This window comes from Engystomops pustulosus, chromosome 5, assembly GCF_040894005.1.
Source record: "Engystomops pustulosus chromosome 5, aEngPut4.maternal, whole genome shotgun sequence".
Lineage (NCBI taxonomy): Eukaryota > Metazoa > Chordata > Amphibia > Anura > Leptodactylidae > Engystomops > Engystomops pustulosus.
The window spans coordinates 204,154,171-204,172,854 of NC_092415.1; the positions used below are offsets into that span (position 1 = coordinate 204,154,171).

The window sequence follows — 18,684 nt, forward strand, 5'->3', positions numbered from 1 at the left end:
AATGAGGTCCTAACTACAACATATCCCCAGAGCTAGGACCCGCACCAATTTCGAAACCATTTTCTATTTAAGTGGGACTCACTTTTTCCTTGAATGGAATGATTGTTGGCCTGACCTTTATTGCAGCGGTGTGACCCATAGATACACTCACCGGCCACTTTATTAGGTATTGGTACCAATAGAGCATCTTTGGGATGTGGTGGAACGGGAGATTCGCATCATGGATGTGCAGCCGACAAATCTGCGGCAACTGTGTGATGCCATCATGTCAATATGGAGCAAAATCTCTGAGGAGCTTCCAGCACCTTGTTGTATCTATGCCACGAAGAATTGAGGCAGTTATGAAGGCAAAAGGGGGTCCAACCCGTTACTAGCATGGTGGACCTAATAAAGTGGCCGCTGAGTGTATAAGGTATATATGACATATCCTGTAGATATGGTTGTTCTAAGCCAATAAAAGATTGACTAGAAGTTGTAGCAATAAAAATCAGCCATTTTGTAGAGTCACCCATCATAGAACAGGTGTTTGTGAGGATCTTTCAAGTGATTTCCCAGGCCCTTGGGGCAATAAGATATTCAATAGTAGTGACTTCAGCGGTGGGGAGAGGTTTAGTTCCAGTACCCCATCACAGCCATTGTACCCCATCATGGTACTTCTGGCACCAGAGGCTACAGAAAACAAGTGATTGATGGGGGTACTTGGTAATTGACATTATCGATCTGATATTGATAACCACCCCCTTATTGATTTGTCTATTAGTGATTGGTCGGGGTCCAACGGAGACCCGACTAATCTTACAGTGAATTGACGCTATCGTTCCTTTTGTGCATACAGCTCCAATGTTGCCCTATGTGCCTCCATGGTAACAGACTACAAACAAAACCTAAGTGTAGTCTAATCCTGCAGTCATGTCCTCCTGTACTTTCATCTACTGGCTGTAGTTATCAAAGGAGAGGCCGAGATGTAACTTCTGGACCCCAATGTAAAATCTACACCAGGTCTATTTGTATGGTGAAGAGACAACTATTGGACCCATCACAGCTCTACGAAATGAGCCCCAAAGGTTTTTGGAATCTTTGCCCCTCTGCAAGTAACAATGTATACAACTCCATGATCAGACTACAGAGGTGTTGCTTGTAGTCTGTTACCATGGAAACACACACATCTGCATAGGATCTGTATACACAAAACAGTAAGAGATTTTTTTTATTAAAACTTTGTCCAAAGTTGCTTAATTTTTAATTGCAGATGCCCGAGGGGCCATAAATGTCCTGATTGCAAAAATCCACACACCCTTTATGCCGTATGTACAATGCTTTAGTTGGTGGTTTCGTAGATGAATATGAAGCATTTTGTCTCTCTGCTAACCTGACATTGCATGGGGAGTGTTGTGGCCGCGCTCCGTTACTCTCAGATAAAACCTTCTTGACATATTTCTGACACTGCACCAGCAGAACTTTGCAGGTGTTTACGATGATGCGCCTCGTGCCTCAGACTTGTCCGTACTTCCTTGCGTATTGATGGATGTCTACGCGTTGGTTGGTCGCCTCCGCTGCACACAGGGGGGCGCTCTACTTTAAATTTTAGAACATTGCATGTCACACTTGTTCTAAAAAAAAATTCCCCAAACTTTCACTTGTTGCCACCTGAACCTGCAGCTGATATTTGCCGAGTCTCGCGTTTCGCCTCTCACGTGCAAATCCCATCAGTGGAAGAGATTCCTAATAGATTCCAGAGTCTGTGTCTGCGCTCCGACATCAGGCGGCAGGAAGGGGATAATGAGCAGATTTACCTAAGGTGCCGCGTCAGGCGGGAGGGGGGAAGCATTAGGGGGGGCCGCCAGGCCTGATCTGCAGCGCAATTTTACAGTCAATTGGATAACGCATCTGGAGTCATACATCACCGGATACAAGACACAGCCACTGCTGTCATCTACTAGGGGAAAGGCAAAGGGGATCTATTTATATAAAATATCTATCTCCGATATCTAACTATTATCTATCTATCCCTAATATAGTCCAAGAAAAACAGCAGCACTCACAAATCGTGAAAAAAACGGGTGTTTCTCTATTCCATGATGCAATGTTTCGGTGGACAAGCCACCTTATTCAAGCATAGCGTGAACAGCCAGCGATGGTGTATTCAAGGACCAAACCATTTTTCTGATTGGTCAGTTACAAAACATTTGCAACATCCCCCACCGGGGCCTAGCCCTTTGCGGTGAGGCCTGGAGTCAGCCGGGGCCCGCTGTACCGGAGTGGCTGGCGGTTGCGGCCTAAGCACGCTATTGTCACGGTGCTTGGTACGGGGGAACCGGAGGGCTGTCCTACAGCCTGGCAGGTCTCCAGCAGGGTGGTGTTGGCAAGAAAAGATGAGGGAGAGGCTGCTATAGCGGATCTCCCTGGGGCAACCCCTTAATGTCCCGAGTGTGAGTCTCTGGGTGATGGACAGGGTGCCGGTGATGAAGGCAGCCGTATTAGCAGGGACCAGACGGAGATAGAAGTTGAAGAAAACAACTTACAGTTCTTTATTTGAACCGGCAGGAACCGCAGCAACGTGCCTTTAACAGGTAGATGGAGTGCTGAGATGTGAGTTGGAGGGAGCCTCAGGAGATAGTTCACCAGCCTGGATGTAGAGGGCAGGCTGGGAGGCAGCTGGGTCCTGGTAGGAAGCTTCAGCTTGTCCTGTAGGGCTTCAGGTATCACCTTTAAAGGTAAGATGATACCCCTTTTCCTCACTACACTAACTCTAGTCTAATGCTCCACTCTTCAGAGGCAGGGGCTAGGCTCTTCCTGCTCTGGTATGGGCTAGACAGAGATTACTCACTCACTCTAAGATTCTCCTACACTTGAATCTCTCTGAAAGAAGATCTCAAAAGACCCTGAACATTCCTGGCCAGGGAGTTTTATTACCTCCCTTTGGTCAGGTGGTGGCTGCTCCTCCAATCACATCTCAGCTTACAGAGCACAGGATGTCACACAAATCATTGGACAACAGCATCTTGCATCATACAAAATACTTAACCTCTGCCTTGCCAGGCAGGATTCACCACTGCAATACCGCTATGCCCTATCAGGACCATGTAGTGTAATGGGATTACATGCAGGTGGGACGTATTCGCAAACCCTACCTCGCCATTGCATCGGCGAGGGTGTTGCACATTGTAATTAACAAAAGTGTTAAAGGGAACCTGTCAGCAGAAATTGACCTGATATACCACTACCAGTGTGTCATTAAGCAGCTGAACACCTTCCAGATTATGGGGCTTATTTACTAAGGTCCCACAGCCGCATTTCCATCGGGTTTTCCAATGTTTTCGGGGATCGCGCCGGGGATTGCGTCGCACGAAGTTATTAAACCGTGGTGCAGATTAAAAACATTGGGGCTCATTTACTAAGGGTCCGCAGACCACACTATCGTCGAACATCCCGACGATTTCCATTTTGCGCTGCTGGGAATGGGATTTAAAATGGGTTTTTGGCGCATGCGATCGGATTCTGGTGCAATTGCGCCGGCTTTCATGCGACACAAATCGGGGGCCGGGCCGACAGATTTGGACAAACCGTGGGATTTAACTTCAAAATTGTGTCGACAGCCAAGCACTTACATGCACCAGGAAGAAGAAGGTGAACTCCGGGGACCTGAGCGGGGAAGTGACACATGCAGGATATCGGGGGCAGGATCTTAGTGACTCCCCGCACAGCACATTATACACGGACAATGCACTTACATGCACCAGGAAGAAGAAGGTGAACTCCAGGGACCTGAGCGGGGAAGTGACACATGCAGGATATCGGGGGCAGGATCTTAGTGACTCCCCGCACAGCGCATTATACACGGACAATGCACTTACATGCACCAGGAAGAAGAAGGTGAACTCCGGGGACCTGAGCGGGGAAGCGACACATGCAGGATATCGGGCGCACGATCTTAGTGACTCCCCGCACAGCGCATTATACACGGACAATGCACTTACATGCACCAGGAAGAAGAAGGTGAACTCCGGGGACCTGAGCGGGGAAGTGACACATGCAGGATATCGGGTGCAGGATCTTAGTGACTCCCCGCACAGCGCATTATACACAGACAATGCACTTACATGCACCAGGAAGAAGAAGGTGAACTCCTGGGACCTGAGCGGGGAAGCGACACATGCAGGATATCGGGGGCACAATCTTCATGAATCGCGGCAGAGTTCTTCCTCGTCAGACTTCCGGATCGGAGATCACGCAGGGACCGGATAAGTAAATGTGCCCCATTGTATTCCACCTCTTGGTAAAGGACCGCCCGTAGTCTCCTTAGATTCATTCATAAAAATTATGCAAAACACATACCTAGTAGCGCGCTATTTATATATCCAAACAGCAGAGTGTGCACCTCTCCTCCTGCTACGTGCAGGCCAGAAGTGTAATGTGCATCATTCACCTGGCTCTGGACAAAACAAAAGGTGGCGCATGCGCACACCAGATAAGAGGATACACGGCGGCCATGTTACTCAAGGGCATCTTACAAGCCACAAGAATATTCAGCGATGGATCCCATAAGGCAAATATGAATTGCTTTGCTCCTCCCGACAAGCAGAGCAGAAACCTACATGTATTGACTGAGCATGTGCGACCATCAGGTCTCAGCTTGATAGGCAGACTTTCATATGGTTACACTCTATGAGCAGCAGATGGCGCCAAAGTATTAAAGTCAATACTGTAACAGTTTATTGGAGCCTTGTTATTCTGCTGTATACAATGAATGTGATAAATATGGTCGGACAACCCCTTTAAATAGAAGCAGTAATATTATAATATTATATATTATATATAACAGCACAATCCACGGATTTCTAACTCAAAACCTAGAAGACCACAGATTCCAGGCTCAGCGTGGAGGCCATTGGATGAAATTCACTTTGGCTACAAAATGTGTAATTTTATTAAGTAAGAAAAGCTTTATTGTTCCACTTTTCTGTTACACTGCAGTTCATCGTTTGTCAGTCACAAAGCAAAGCGTGAAATTGCGCTCCGCCGCGCCAAGGAGATTCATGGCTCCCGGAAGACCAGCACTTTCCATGGTAAATAGCACTGGACTCCACGGCACCTGGCACAATGCGGTTATTGAGGGGAGGGAATGTACCGCCCCCTTAAAGAGAACGGGGCACAAGATTTTACCCCACTAAAATACTGGCCCCTCAGGTCAGGGATGAAATGTCCTTTCTGTATTTCTCTCTTTTATGTGAAATCTCACCCGTTTTCCTATAAAAAAATCTCCTCCAAAATCAGACAAACATGACTCTTCTTACCTCATTTTCATATGAGATGAGTCAAGTTTAGTGGTTGCAGGGGGAGAGTCACTTGAGAAGTCCCTACCTGCCATTTTACAATCCCTAGAAGGAAGCTTTGTGTCATATTAAAGATAAGGATCTAAACTGTCAGACCGCACCAGGCTTGTGGTTTTGTGAGCTACAGAAGTGGAGATACAGACAGCTAAAGAAGCTTTCTGGTTTGTGCCTAATTTCTCTTTGTATTTCTCCTGCTTTCGGATGCTTGCGCCTTATTTAACACTGGTTTGTGCCTAAAAGGGTGCAAGTAATTGCGCAAAATGACTCCATTCCCGACCATCGACCTTGTGAAGGAAAGGTAATGGTATGAGTTGAGCAACAAAATTGCCCCTTTTTTAAAATTTGCTCCTAATAAGGCTTAAAAAAAAATCTGCATTTGACAAAGAGCCAAAGCGACAAAGACAAATGAGGGGCGAAAAATGAAACATGCAAAAAGAGCTCAGCGAAGGGGGAAATGAGATAAATGACCCCCATAGGTGTAAATGCAAGCTACAGATAAAGATACAGGTCCCGCCTATTTTAACTACAATGATTATTTCTAGAGACCACAGGACCATAAGCCTAAGAGAGAGAAAGATGTGATTCTTATCTATCTATCTATCTCATATCTATCTATCTATCCATCTCATATCTATCTATCTATCTATCTATCTATCTATCTCCTATCTATCTATCTATCTATCTATCTATCTCATATCTATCTATCTCATATCTATCTATCTCATATCTATCTATCTATCTATCTATCTATCTATCTCCTATCTATCTATCTATCTATCTATCTATCTATCTATCTATGTCATATCTATCTATCTATCTATCTATCTCCTATCTATCTATCTATCTATCTCCTATCTATCTATCTATCTATCTATCTAAGAAAAAAAGAGAGTTCACAGCGGCACTGCTTAACAAATATGGTTGGGTGCACGCTCAAACGGGCAGGCTAGGTCCCACAGTCCATATGAAATAGAAAAATAGGCGGCACTCCAATGTTGTGGGGATAAATCAAGTGTTTTTTATTCCCAAGCAACTTGGGAATAAAAACCACTTGATTTATCCCCACAACATTGGAGTGCCGCCTATTTTTCTATTTCATATCTATCTATCTATCTATCTATCTCATGTCTATCTATCTATCTATCTCATATCTATCTATCTATCTATCTATCTATCTATCTATCTATCTATCTCATATCTATCTATCTATCTCCTATCTATCTATCTCATATCTATCTATCTCCTATCTATCTATCTATCTCATATCTATCTATCTCCTATCTATCTATCTATCTATCTATCTATCTATCTATCTATCTATCTATCTCCTATCTATCTATCTATCTATCTATCTATCTATCTCCTATCTATCTATCTATCTATCTCCTATCTATCTATCTATCTCCTATCTATCTATCTCCTATCTATCTATCTATCTATCTCCTATCTATCTATCTATCTATCTATCTATCTATCTATCTCCTATCTATCTATCTATCTATCTCCTATCTATCTATCTCATATCTATCTATCTCCTATCTATCTATCTATCTCCTATCTATCTATCTATCTATCTCATATCTATCTATCTATCTATCTATCTATCTATCTATCTATCTATCTATCTATCTCCTATCTATCTATCTCATATCTATCTATCTCCTATCTATCTATCTATCTATCTCATATCTATCTATCTCCTATCTATCTATCTATCTCCTATCTATCTATCTATCTATCTATCTCCTATCTATCTATCTATCTCATATCTATCTATCTATCTCCTATCTATCTATCTATCTCCTATCTATCTATCTCCTATCTATCTATCTATCTATCTATCTCCTATCTATCTATCTATCTATCTATCTATCTCCTATCTATCTATCTCATATCTATCTATCTCCTATCTATCTATCTATCTCCTATCTATCTATCTATCTATCTCATATCTATCTATCTATCTATCTCCTATCTATCTATCTATCTCATATCTATCTATCTCCTATCTATCTATCTATCTATCTCCTATCTATCTATCTATCTATCTATCTATCTATCTATCTCATATCTATCTATCTATCTCATATCTATCTATCTATCTATCTATCTATCTATCTATCTCATATCTATCTATCTATCTATCTATCTATCTATCTCATATCTATCTATCTATCTATCTATCTATCTCCTATCTATCTATCTCATATCTATCTATCTATCTATCTATCTCCTATCTATCTATCTATCTCCTATCTATCTATCTATCTATCTATATATCTCATATCTATCTATCTATCTATCTCCTATCTATCTATCTATCTCCTATTTATCTATCTATCTATCTATCTCCTATCTATCTATCTCCTATCTATCTATCTATCTATCTATCTCCTATCTATCTATCTATCTATCTATCTATCTATCTATCTATCTCATATCTATCTATCTATCTATCTCATATCTATCTATCTCATATCTATCTATCTATCTCCTATCTATCTATCTATCTATCTATCTCATATCTATCTATCTCCTATCTATCTATCTATCTCCTATCTATCTATCTATCTATCTCATATCTATCTATCTATCTATCTCATATCTATCTATCTATCTATCTATCTCCTATCTATCTATCTATCTATCTATCTATCTATCTCCTATTTATCTATCTATCTATCTATCTCCTATCTATCTATCTCCTATCTATCTATCTATCTATCTATCTATCTATCTATCTCATATCTATCTATCTATCTATCTCATATCTATCTATCTATCTATCTATCTCATATCTATCTATCTATCTATCTATCTATCTATCTCCTATCTATCTATCTATCTATCTATCTATCTATCTCCTATTTATCTATCTATCTATCTATCTATCTATCTCCTATCTATCTATCTATCTATCTATCTATCTAAGAAAAAAAGAGAGTTCACAGCGGCACTGCTTAACAAATATGGTTGGGTGCACGCTCAAACGGGCAGGCTAGGTCCCACAGTCCATATGAAATAGAAAAATAGGCGGCACTCCAATGTTGTGGGGATAAATCAAGTGTTTTTTATTCCCAAGCAACTTGGGAATAAAAACCACTTGATTTATCCCCACAACATTGGAGTGCCGCCTATTTTTCTATTTCATATCTATCTATCTATCTATCTCATTTCTATCTATCTATCTATCTCATATCTATCTATCTATCTATCTATCTATCTATCTCATATCTATCTATCTATCTCCTATCTATCTATCTCATATCTATCTATCTCCTATCTATCTATCTATCTCATATCTATCTATCTCCTATCTATCTATCTATCTATCTATCTATCTATCTCCTATCTATCTATCTATCTATCTATCTATCTATCTCCTATCTATCTATCTCATATCTATCTATCTCCTATCTATCTATCTCCTATCTATCTATCTCCTATCTATCTATCTATCTCATATCTATCTATCTCCTATCTATCTATCTATCTATCTCCTATCTATCTATCTCCTATCTATCTATCTATCTATCTATCTATCTATCTCCTATCTATCTATCTATCTATCTATCTATCTCCTATCTATCTATCTATCTATCTATCTCCTATCTATCTATCTCATATCTATCTATCTCCTATCTATCTATCTATCTCCTATCTATCTATCTATCTATCTATCTATCTATCTATCTCATATCTATCTATCTATCTATCTCCTATCTATCTATCTATCTCATATCTATCTATCTCCTATTTATCTATCTATCTATCTATCTATCTATCTATCTATCTATCTATCTATCTATCTATCTATCTATCTCCTATCTATCTATCTATCTATCTATCTCATATCTATCTATCTATCTATCTCCTATCTATCTATCTATCTATCTATCTATCTCATATCTATCTATCTATCTCATATCTATCTATCTATCTATCTATCTATCTCATATCTATCTATCTATCTATCTATCTATCTCATATCTATCTATCTATCTATCTATCTATCTCCTATCTATCTATCTCATATCTATCTATCTATCTATCTATCTCCTATCTATCTATCTATCTCCTATCTATCTATCTATCTATCTCATATCTATCTATCTATCTATCTATCTCCTATCTATCTATCTATCTATCTATCTATCTATCTATCTATCTATCTCCTATTTATCTATCTATCTATCTATCTCCTATCTATCTATCTATCTATCTATCTATCTATCTATCTATCTCATATCTATCTATCTCCTATCTATCTATCTATCTCCTATCTATCTATCTATCTATCTATCTATCTATCTCATATCTATCTATCTATCTATCTCATATCTATCTATCTATCTATCTCCTATCTATCTATCTATCTATCTATCTCCTATTTATCTATCTATCTATCTATCTATCTCCTATCTATCTATCTCCTATCTATCTATCTATCTATCTCATATCTATCTATCTATCTATCTCATATCTATCTATCTATCTATCTATCTCCTATCTATCTATCTATCTATCTATCTCCTATTTATCTATCTATCTATCTATCTCCTATCTATCTATCTCCTATCTATCTATCTATCTATCTATCTATCTATCTCCTATCTATCTATCTATCTATCTATCTATCTATCTCATATCTATCTATCTATCTATCTCATATCTATCTATCTCATATCTATCTATCTATCTCCTATCTATCTATCTATCTATCTATCTATCTCATATCTATCTATCTATCTATCTATCTCCTATTTATCTATCTATCTATCTATCTATCTATCTATCTATCTATCTATCTATCTCCTATCTATCTATCTATCTATCTCCTATCTATCTATCTATCTATCTATCTCCTATCTATCTATCTATCTATCTATCTATCTCCTATCTATCTATCTATCTATCTATCTCCTATCTATCTATCTATCTATCTATCTATCTCCTACCTATCTATCTCCTATCTATCTATCTATCTCCTATCTATCTATCTATCTATCTCCTATCTATCTATCTCCTATCTATCTCATATCTATCTATCTATCTATCTATCTCCTATCTATCTATCTATCTATCTATCTATCTATCTATCTATCTATCTCATATCTATCTATCTATCTATCTATCTCCTATCTATCTATCTATCTATCTATCTATCTATCTATCTATCTATCTATCATCTGTCTGTATGTAAATCTTCTGTATCTTCTCTCTATCCATGTATATGATCCACTCTCTTCTATGTAGGAGTTTTTTCATATACTTATTTTATATACTGTTCATATTTTTACTATTCCACCCCCCACCCACTCCACCCCCCCGCATGGCAGTCACAGGGGGTCTAGTAAAATCGGCATTAACCTCACCGTGCAGCAAATTTGCATCACAATATCAGTTTCATTTTGCTCCATTTCTTCTTTAAAAGCATCCTGTGTTTTTATTTTTTTTTTTAAAATTGTCGGAAAATAATTCCCTAAAAACAGAGCCCCACGTCCCATACAAGTCGAAAATTTATTCCACATACGTCTCAGAACAATTGGTTCCCCCTTTATGGCTTTGCTCTGCATTCATATGACACTTCATAAACTTCTTCCAACTCCATCTTGAAAAGCACTATCCCCTCTACCTGGAAAGAGCAGGAACACCTACGAAATCCGTGCAGGAGATCAGACTGGTTTATGAAGTGCAAGATTTCTGGAGCGGATCTGTGCACTGGAAACCCAGAGCAGACGATAGCAGAGGCTCAGCGAGCATAAACATGCCATAAATAGGGGCATACACTGCACAAAACACACACACACAAGGATAATAGAGGGGGGGGATGACGGGGAAATCACCGGCCACAAAATGATACAAAATATCAACGACAATGTTCAAGATTGCAACAATGTAGCCATTGGGAGTAAAGTAATAAACACAAAACAAACCAAAAAAAATAAGTAAAATTCAAAATCATGCTTAACAAAAACTTTTAAAATTATACAAAAATGATAGTACAAAAACAAAATAGAAATCTAAGGAGCGAGAGAAGTAACGTGTAAGAATAGCGCGAATACTGGGAATAGCGTAAAAAAGAAAAAAAGACAACAAATATGTAAAACGCAAAATCAGATTTAAACAATCCAAAAAAACCTTTCAAAATAATAGTAAAACTTTAAGCGCAAAAACTAAATTGAAATATAAGGAGCGAGAGAAGTAATGTGTAAGAATAGCGCGAATACTGCGAGTAGTATAAGAAACAAAAGACAGCAAATACCATATATACTCGAGTATAAGCCTAGTTTTTCAGCACAAATAAATGTGCTGAAACCCCAAACTCGGCTTATACTCCAGTAAGAAATACATAGGTTTTACCAGGTTTTTGTCGTAAAATTAGGGGCCTCGGCTTATACTTGGGTCGGCTTATACTCAAGTACAGTATTTTCTGGACTATAAGGCGCACCGGAGTATAAGGCGCACCTGATTATAAGGATGAATGACCAGCAGGAGGCAGACCTGTGCATAGTTCCAGGCAGCTGTTGTCTGCAAGTACAGTTCATATATAAGGCGCACCGGAATATAAGGCGCACCGGATTATAAGGATGAATGACCAGCAGGGGGCAGACCTGTGCATAGTTCCAGGCAGCTGTTTTCTGTAAGTACGGTTCATTTTTAAGGCACACTGGACTATAAGGCGCACCTTTGATTTTCGAGAAAATCAAAGGATTTTTTGTGCGCCTTATAGTCCGAAAAATACAGTATATACGGGTATGTAAAATGCAAAATCAGATTTAAACAATCGAAAAAAAGCTTTCAAAATACAGGCGGTCCCCTACTTAAGGACACCCGACTTACAGACGACCCCTAGTTAAAGACGGACCCCTCTGCTCCCTGTGACCTCTCTGAATGTTACTATAGTCCCAGATTGGTGTCTATAATGAAGCTTTTTTTGATAATTTTTGGTCCAGTTACAGCAAAAAATTTTGAAACTCCAATTGTCACCGGGGCAAAAAAAAAAAAAAATTTGTCCGGAACTACAATTATAAAATATACAGTTTCGACCAGCAAATAATTAAGGACGAGTCAGTACAAAAAATAAAAATATAAATGACATAAAGAGGTTAATGTCAATTAAAAATAGGGGGTGAAAAGTGCAAAAAAGTAAAATAACTATGAAAAAATCTTTGTAAAAAAAAAATCTTTATCAAATTAAAAAATAAAAAAAGAAGTAAAAACATTTGGAATGATATATAAAATAACATACAAAAAGAATATTAAATGAGTTATCCTTTACTATTAAGGACCTATTCACATGATAAGTGATCGTTGCAGGTGTGACACCCAGCACCCGCCCCCTTCCCCTATCATCTCAGTGCAGCGGAGCTTGTGGTACCAGTATGGGCGGAGCCAAAAGCAGGCGGAGCCATCTATAACATTATCCTCAACAATCAAGTATTAATGTATCCTGTGAAGGGCTGCACAACCTCTTGAATTGATATTTGATAACAGAGAATAAAACGTTGATGAGAGAAAAAAAAAAATCTAAAATAAAAAATCCTAAAAATTCTAAAATCTAAAAATGAAAGGAAATCTACCATAAAACTTCATCCTGATAAACCAGCGACATTACTCATAGATCCAGGCACAGTGACTCTGGTAATTGTCTTATATTTGTTATCCATGGCCTCCGCCCCTTCTAAAATCAACTTTTATAATCATGCTAATGAGCCTGATGGGCTCTGGGGGCTGTTACCAGAGCCCCTTCGTGCTGTAGCTTCACAGGCTGTTACATTGTGAAAGAACAATCCCCTCTACTATGTGAGATTACAGCAGGCAGAAGGATGGGGGAAGTGCTGAGGAGGGAGGGGTAGACAGTGTAACAGCCTGTGAAGTGACACAATGGCGGGGCTCTGATAACACCTGTTGGCACAATTTTAAAAGTTGATTTTAGAAGGAACGAAGCCATGGATGACAAGTATAAGAAGATAACCATAAACACAGCATCTGGATCTATCAGTAAGTGTTATTTAGTATCAATTCATTTAATTGATTTTTTTTTTTTTTTAATTATAAAAGTTATGTTTTTAAATATGTAAATTTTTTCAATAACATTATATAAATGAAAATGTCCTACCTGGCAGATATTTGTCAGATTGGGAATATCTGTAGTCATATACCCCGACTTTTGCAGCAACAGGAAAACGGAGCATCGTGCGGCCTCCAGGGCGGCGGCTTTGGCTCTATAAAATGTGAATGAGATACAAATGTTTCATTATTAACCTCTTATGATACAAAGGCTTATTCCGATTTCACACCCTAAAGTTTTCACCTGAGTGAAGTTGGCCCCCCCACCTTGTTCAAATCAAGCAAAATTGGTGTCAAACGTTTGTGCTACGTTTGTGCTGGTTTGTGCAGCATAAATTTTTGTTTGTGCCGTTATCGTTTTTAAGATTTTAATGAAAGTTTCCAGAGGTCATCAGAGGTCAACCAGCCCCCCCACATTGCCCAAATGAAACAAAACTGGTGCCCAACAATTCTGCTACGTTTGTGCTGGTTTGTGCTGCGCAAATTTTTGTTTGTGCTGCTTTTATTTTGAATATATGAACAAAAAATGAAAGTTCAAAAGTTCAAGCAGCCCCCCTACATTGACCGAATCAAACAAAACTGGTGTCAAACGTTAGTGCTACGTTTGTGCTGGTTTGTGCAGCAAAAATTTTCGTTTGTGCCGCTATCATTTTTAATATATTCATACTTTTTTGCAGAGGTCATTAGAGTTCATTTCTTCCAAAGTACAATGTGTTTGCTAGCTCCCCCTGGTGATCAAACCAGGGAAGTGTCACTAGGTTTGTTTTTTACCAGTTCATCCTAAACACCTCGAACACCTGAACATAACTTAAAAATGATAGCGGCACAAACAAAAATTTTTGCTGCACAAACCAGCACAAACGTAGCACTAACGTTTGACACCGGTTTTGTTTGATTCGGTCAATGTGGGGGGGCTGCTTGAACTTTTGAACTTTCATTTTTTGTTCATATATTCAAAATAAAAGCAGCACAAACAAAAATTTGCGCAGCACAAACCAGCACAAACGTAGCAGAATTGTTGGGCACCAGTTTTGTTTGATTTGGGCAATGTGGGGGGGCTGGTTGACCTCTGATGACCTCTGGAAACATTCATTAAAATCTCAAAAACGATGGCGGCACAAACAAAAATTTATGCTGCACAAACCAGCACAAACGTAGCACAAACGTTTGACACCAATTTTGTTTGATTTGAACAAGGTGGGGGGGCCAACTTCACTCAGGTAAAGTTTTCTATAACCAGAAACTTCTATTTTAAATGTTTTGTATCTATTATTCTATTGTTATTTGTTGCTTTTCTGTTTATTATTATTATTATTATTTGTGTTGGAATTTCTGCAGCCAGGAGATCAGTGAATATATTACACAGCAGACAGAAGTTGTCATTTGTAATCTTCCTCTCGGGGACTTCCTGGCAGGGCGAAAGAAGAGTTTTACATACTTTATTACCATAAAACATAGACATTTTTAAAAAACATATTTGGCACATGCAGAACTTTGTCTATTGCAACACATCCCCTGATAAAAATTGTGCTCTGCTGACAGGTTCCCTTTAAAATCTGCTAACAATCCACATATTGGGGCAGATTTACTTACCCGGTCCGTTCGCGATCCAGCGGCACGTTCTCTGCGGTGGATTCGGGTCCGGCCGGGATTCACTAAGGTAGTTCCTCCGCCGTCCACCAGGTGGCGTTGCTGCGCTGAAGTTCCCCGGAGGCGCCCTGGAATGCCCTGAAATTCACCGGCCTATACCTGGTGAAGGTAAGTGTAATTTTCGCGACACATTTTTTTTCTTAAATGCGGCGCTTTTTCCGAATCCGTCGGGTTTTCGTTCGGCCACGCCCCCCGATTTCCGTTGCGTGCATGCCAGCGCCGATGCGCCACAATCCGATCTCATGCGCCAAAATCCCGGGGCAATTCAGGTACAATCGGCGCAAATCGGAAATATTCGGGTAACACGTCGGAAAAACGCGAATCGGGCCCTTAGTAAATGACCCCCATTGTGTATGTAAATAAGATGTTCAAATGTAACAAATCTGTAAAGATACAAACAGAAATTCTGTAATAATGTAAAACGGACCACCTAGATTTTATGCCCCGCCCCCAGGTGATCGGCAGCGCTCTATGGTTTCAGGACAGTCACATACAAGTGACAGCTGTGTCCAATTCATATACAGGCAGTCCCCCGGGTTACGTACAGGATGGGTTCTGTAGGTTTGTACTTAAGTTGAATTTGTATGTAAGTCGGAACTGTATATTTTATTATTGTAACCCCAGCCAAAATTTTTTTGGTCTCAGTGACAATTGGATTTTAAAAATGCTGGATTCTCATAAGAACCAGGATTAACAATAAATCCTCATTACAGACGCCTGTGATAACTGTTATAGATGATTATTATAGCCTAGGACTAAAGAACAGTAAACCACCAAAATACCGTTTGTAACTAGGGGTCGTCTGTAAGACGGGTGTTCTTAACTAGGGAACCGCTTGTAATATTGCAACTGCTACTAAAGCTATAGGACAGCTGTAATTCACATCACAACCACCAGGCGGCCAAACGTAATCAAAAATACTAGATCTCACTTTGTGACACTGCTGTGAAATTATATTGTTTTTGGAAGGCTGCATGATATCTGGATGTGTCCTAACTCTAAAAGGGAAGGTTAGACAGGACACATCAGTAAATAGTCGGCTTTCTGACAACTAACTGTTTTAAATGGATCTCACTTTGTGACACTGCTGTGAAATTATATTGTTTCGGAAGGCAGCATGATATACACATCTGAATGTGTCCTAACCCTATAAGGGAAGGTTAGACAGAACACATCAGGAAATAATCGGCTTTCTGACACCTAACTGTTTTAACTGGATCTCACTTTGTGGCACTGCTGTGAAATGCAATGTTTTTTTGGAAGGCTGCACATCCTCTGATATACAGGAAACAGTCGATTTTCTGACATCTAACTATTTTTTAAATTCACTATTGTTTACCGCTCATCTGATCCAGGTAGACTGACAAGGAGGGGAAGATGTGTCCATATGACTAGACTTCCCCTTTAAGAACTATTCAAAATGGAGCTGAACTTAAAGGGTTGATCAACGAAAAACTCACTTATTCTCTAGGAGGAATCCCAAGGATGTTAGAGTCAGGAGAATGTACAGGATCCTCACGAGAAGCGCAGTCTGGGATATCACCTGTGACAAGGAAAGATTGGATTATTACTTATCACTGAGCCCCTTTAAGAGAAGCTCTAAGACTATTAATATACTGTCCCTAGGATGGGTCATTGATTGGAGATTTGTGGGGGTCCACCACCTGCACTGAACAGCACAGTGCATAGAGACAGAAGCAGACAGCTCCATGCACAGACTAGTGGTCATGCCAGGTACTGCAGCTAAACGCCCATTCATATGAATATCAAGTGAGCTGCAGTACTGCAGTATGGCCACTCCTCAGTGCATGGAGCTCTCTGCTGTCACAAGGACCAGACCCAGGTATAAGGAAGGGGAGGCCGCTATGGGGTGGGCATCCAAAAGCCCATATTAGGGGAGAAATTCCTTCCTGATTTCGTATATGACCACCAGAATAAACAAATCCCAAGAATCTGGACCACAGGACATGTACCAATAAATGTAACATCTGTACTTACAAGTTTTGCCTGGAACATGTGCTCATAGATGGCGAGAAGGAGAATGAAATGAATCATGGAATACACCTGCATGGACACGGACAGCTTGGGGTCATAGGGTTTTTCATCTCCTGTCACCTGCAATAAGCCAAATATGAAACACTAAATATGGGAAACACTGGAATATCATGTGAAATTGAGGGGAGAAGAGTCATATTTTACCATAGATGGGTCAAATTAAGAGGCTCCAGGGGGAGGGTCATCCATATGGTAAGTTCTATAACATCTAGAAACATGCTGCTGGTACCGTATTAAAGATATGAATCTCATCTTTCAGATTGCATCAGACTTGTGCTACAGAACTAAACATTCAGACAGTTAAATAACAAGTGGGAATTGGATCTTTATCTGCAGATCACATTTCTTTAACTGCTTCTATCTCCCTTTGACACAGAACTACAAGACTCATGTGATCCAAAAGATGAGATTTGTATCTTTAATAGGACACTGGCAGCATGTTTCTAGGTGCTAAAGAACAGGTGTCTGAAGTGACCCTCAACTCTGCAGCCTCTAGACTTGACTCCTCTCAGGCAAATATAACCTGCATTTCCTGAACCCTGTACAAAGACTCTAAATGCTTAACTAATCTTCTTCCAACCAGATGACGTGTGACATTCATTTTCATTTAAAGGACATCTACCACCAGGATGAAGGACTGTAAACCAAGCACACGTCCATACTGCTGTGCGACCCCTCCAGCAGGATCTGCTCTTTTAGCTTCTTATGCCTTTATTTTTTACTAAAAAATGGCTCTAAAAATTATGTAAATGAGCCTGAGGGGCTCCAGGATCCATTAACAAATATGGAGCCCAGAGCCCCTCGGGCTTATTTGCATAATTTTTTAATCTATTAATTTGTAGAAAACCATTACCTTTGGAAGTTCTTCAGAAAGTCCAAGCCGAGGTTTCCCAGGACCCCATCCCGGCCCTTTAAATATCACAGACAGTTTGTTGGAGAAACCTGGCGTAGCCCAAAATGTATTCCACATGTAGGCACAATGCTGCAGCTGGGAAGAGACGGAACAGATTAGAGAGAAGATGGATCGCTCTGATGTTACTACTGGAAACATTCAACAAGTGCAAGAACAAGATCCTCCCTGATAACTTATGGCAAGTCTCCATAACGCACACATCCCTCATATACCTGATGTAACACTTCATAGGGAATGTATAGTATGCTGGGAGATTTCAGCTCTGAAGCTCAAAGGATGTCAAATGTCATACTCAGGATCAGTACAGGATAAGTAATGTCATGTATGTACACAGTGACTGCACCAGCAGCAGAATAGTGAGTGCAGCTCTGGAGTATAATATAGGATGTAACTCAGGATCAGTACAGAATAAGTAATGTCATGTATGTACACAGTGACTGCACCAGCAGCAGAATAGTGAGTGCAGCTCTGGGGTATAATACAGGATGTAACTCAGGATCAGTACAGGATAAGTAATGTCATGTATGTACACAGTGACTGCACCAGCAGCAGAATAGTGAGTGCAGCTCTGGAGTATAATATAGGATGTAACTCAGGATCAGTACAGAATAAGTAATGTCATGTATGTACACAGTGACTGCACCAGCAGCAGAATAGTGA

At 39.7% G+C, this 18,684-nt stretch overlaps 1 protein-coding gene across 2 annotated transcripts in view; it reads right to left on the reverse strand.

The window, feature by feature from the left end:
• The window catches only part of AGMO (alkylglycerol monooxygenase), a 121,264-nt gene that overhangs the window by 34,502 nt on the left and 68,078 nt on the right, over window positions 1-18,684 (reverse strand). For both annotated transcript variants that reach the window (XM_072154886.1, XM_072154885.1), the window contains 4 exons: window positions 17,965-18,099; window positions 17,055-17,171; window positions 16,517-16,599; window positions 13,456-13,561 (listed from right to left, as the gene is read on the reverse strand). In XM_072154886.1, the coding sequence (XP_072010987.1) occupies window positions 13,456-13,561; window positions 16,517-16,599; window positions 17,055-17,171; window positions 17,965-18,099 (441 nt within the window). The remainder of the gene's footprint in view (window positions 1-13,455; window positions 13,562-16,516; window positions 16,600-17,054; window positions 17,172-17,964; window positions 18,100-18,684) is intronic.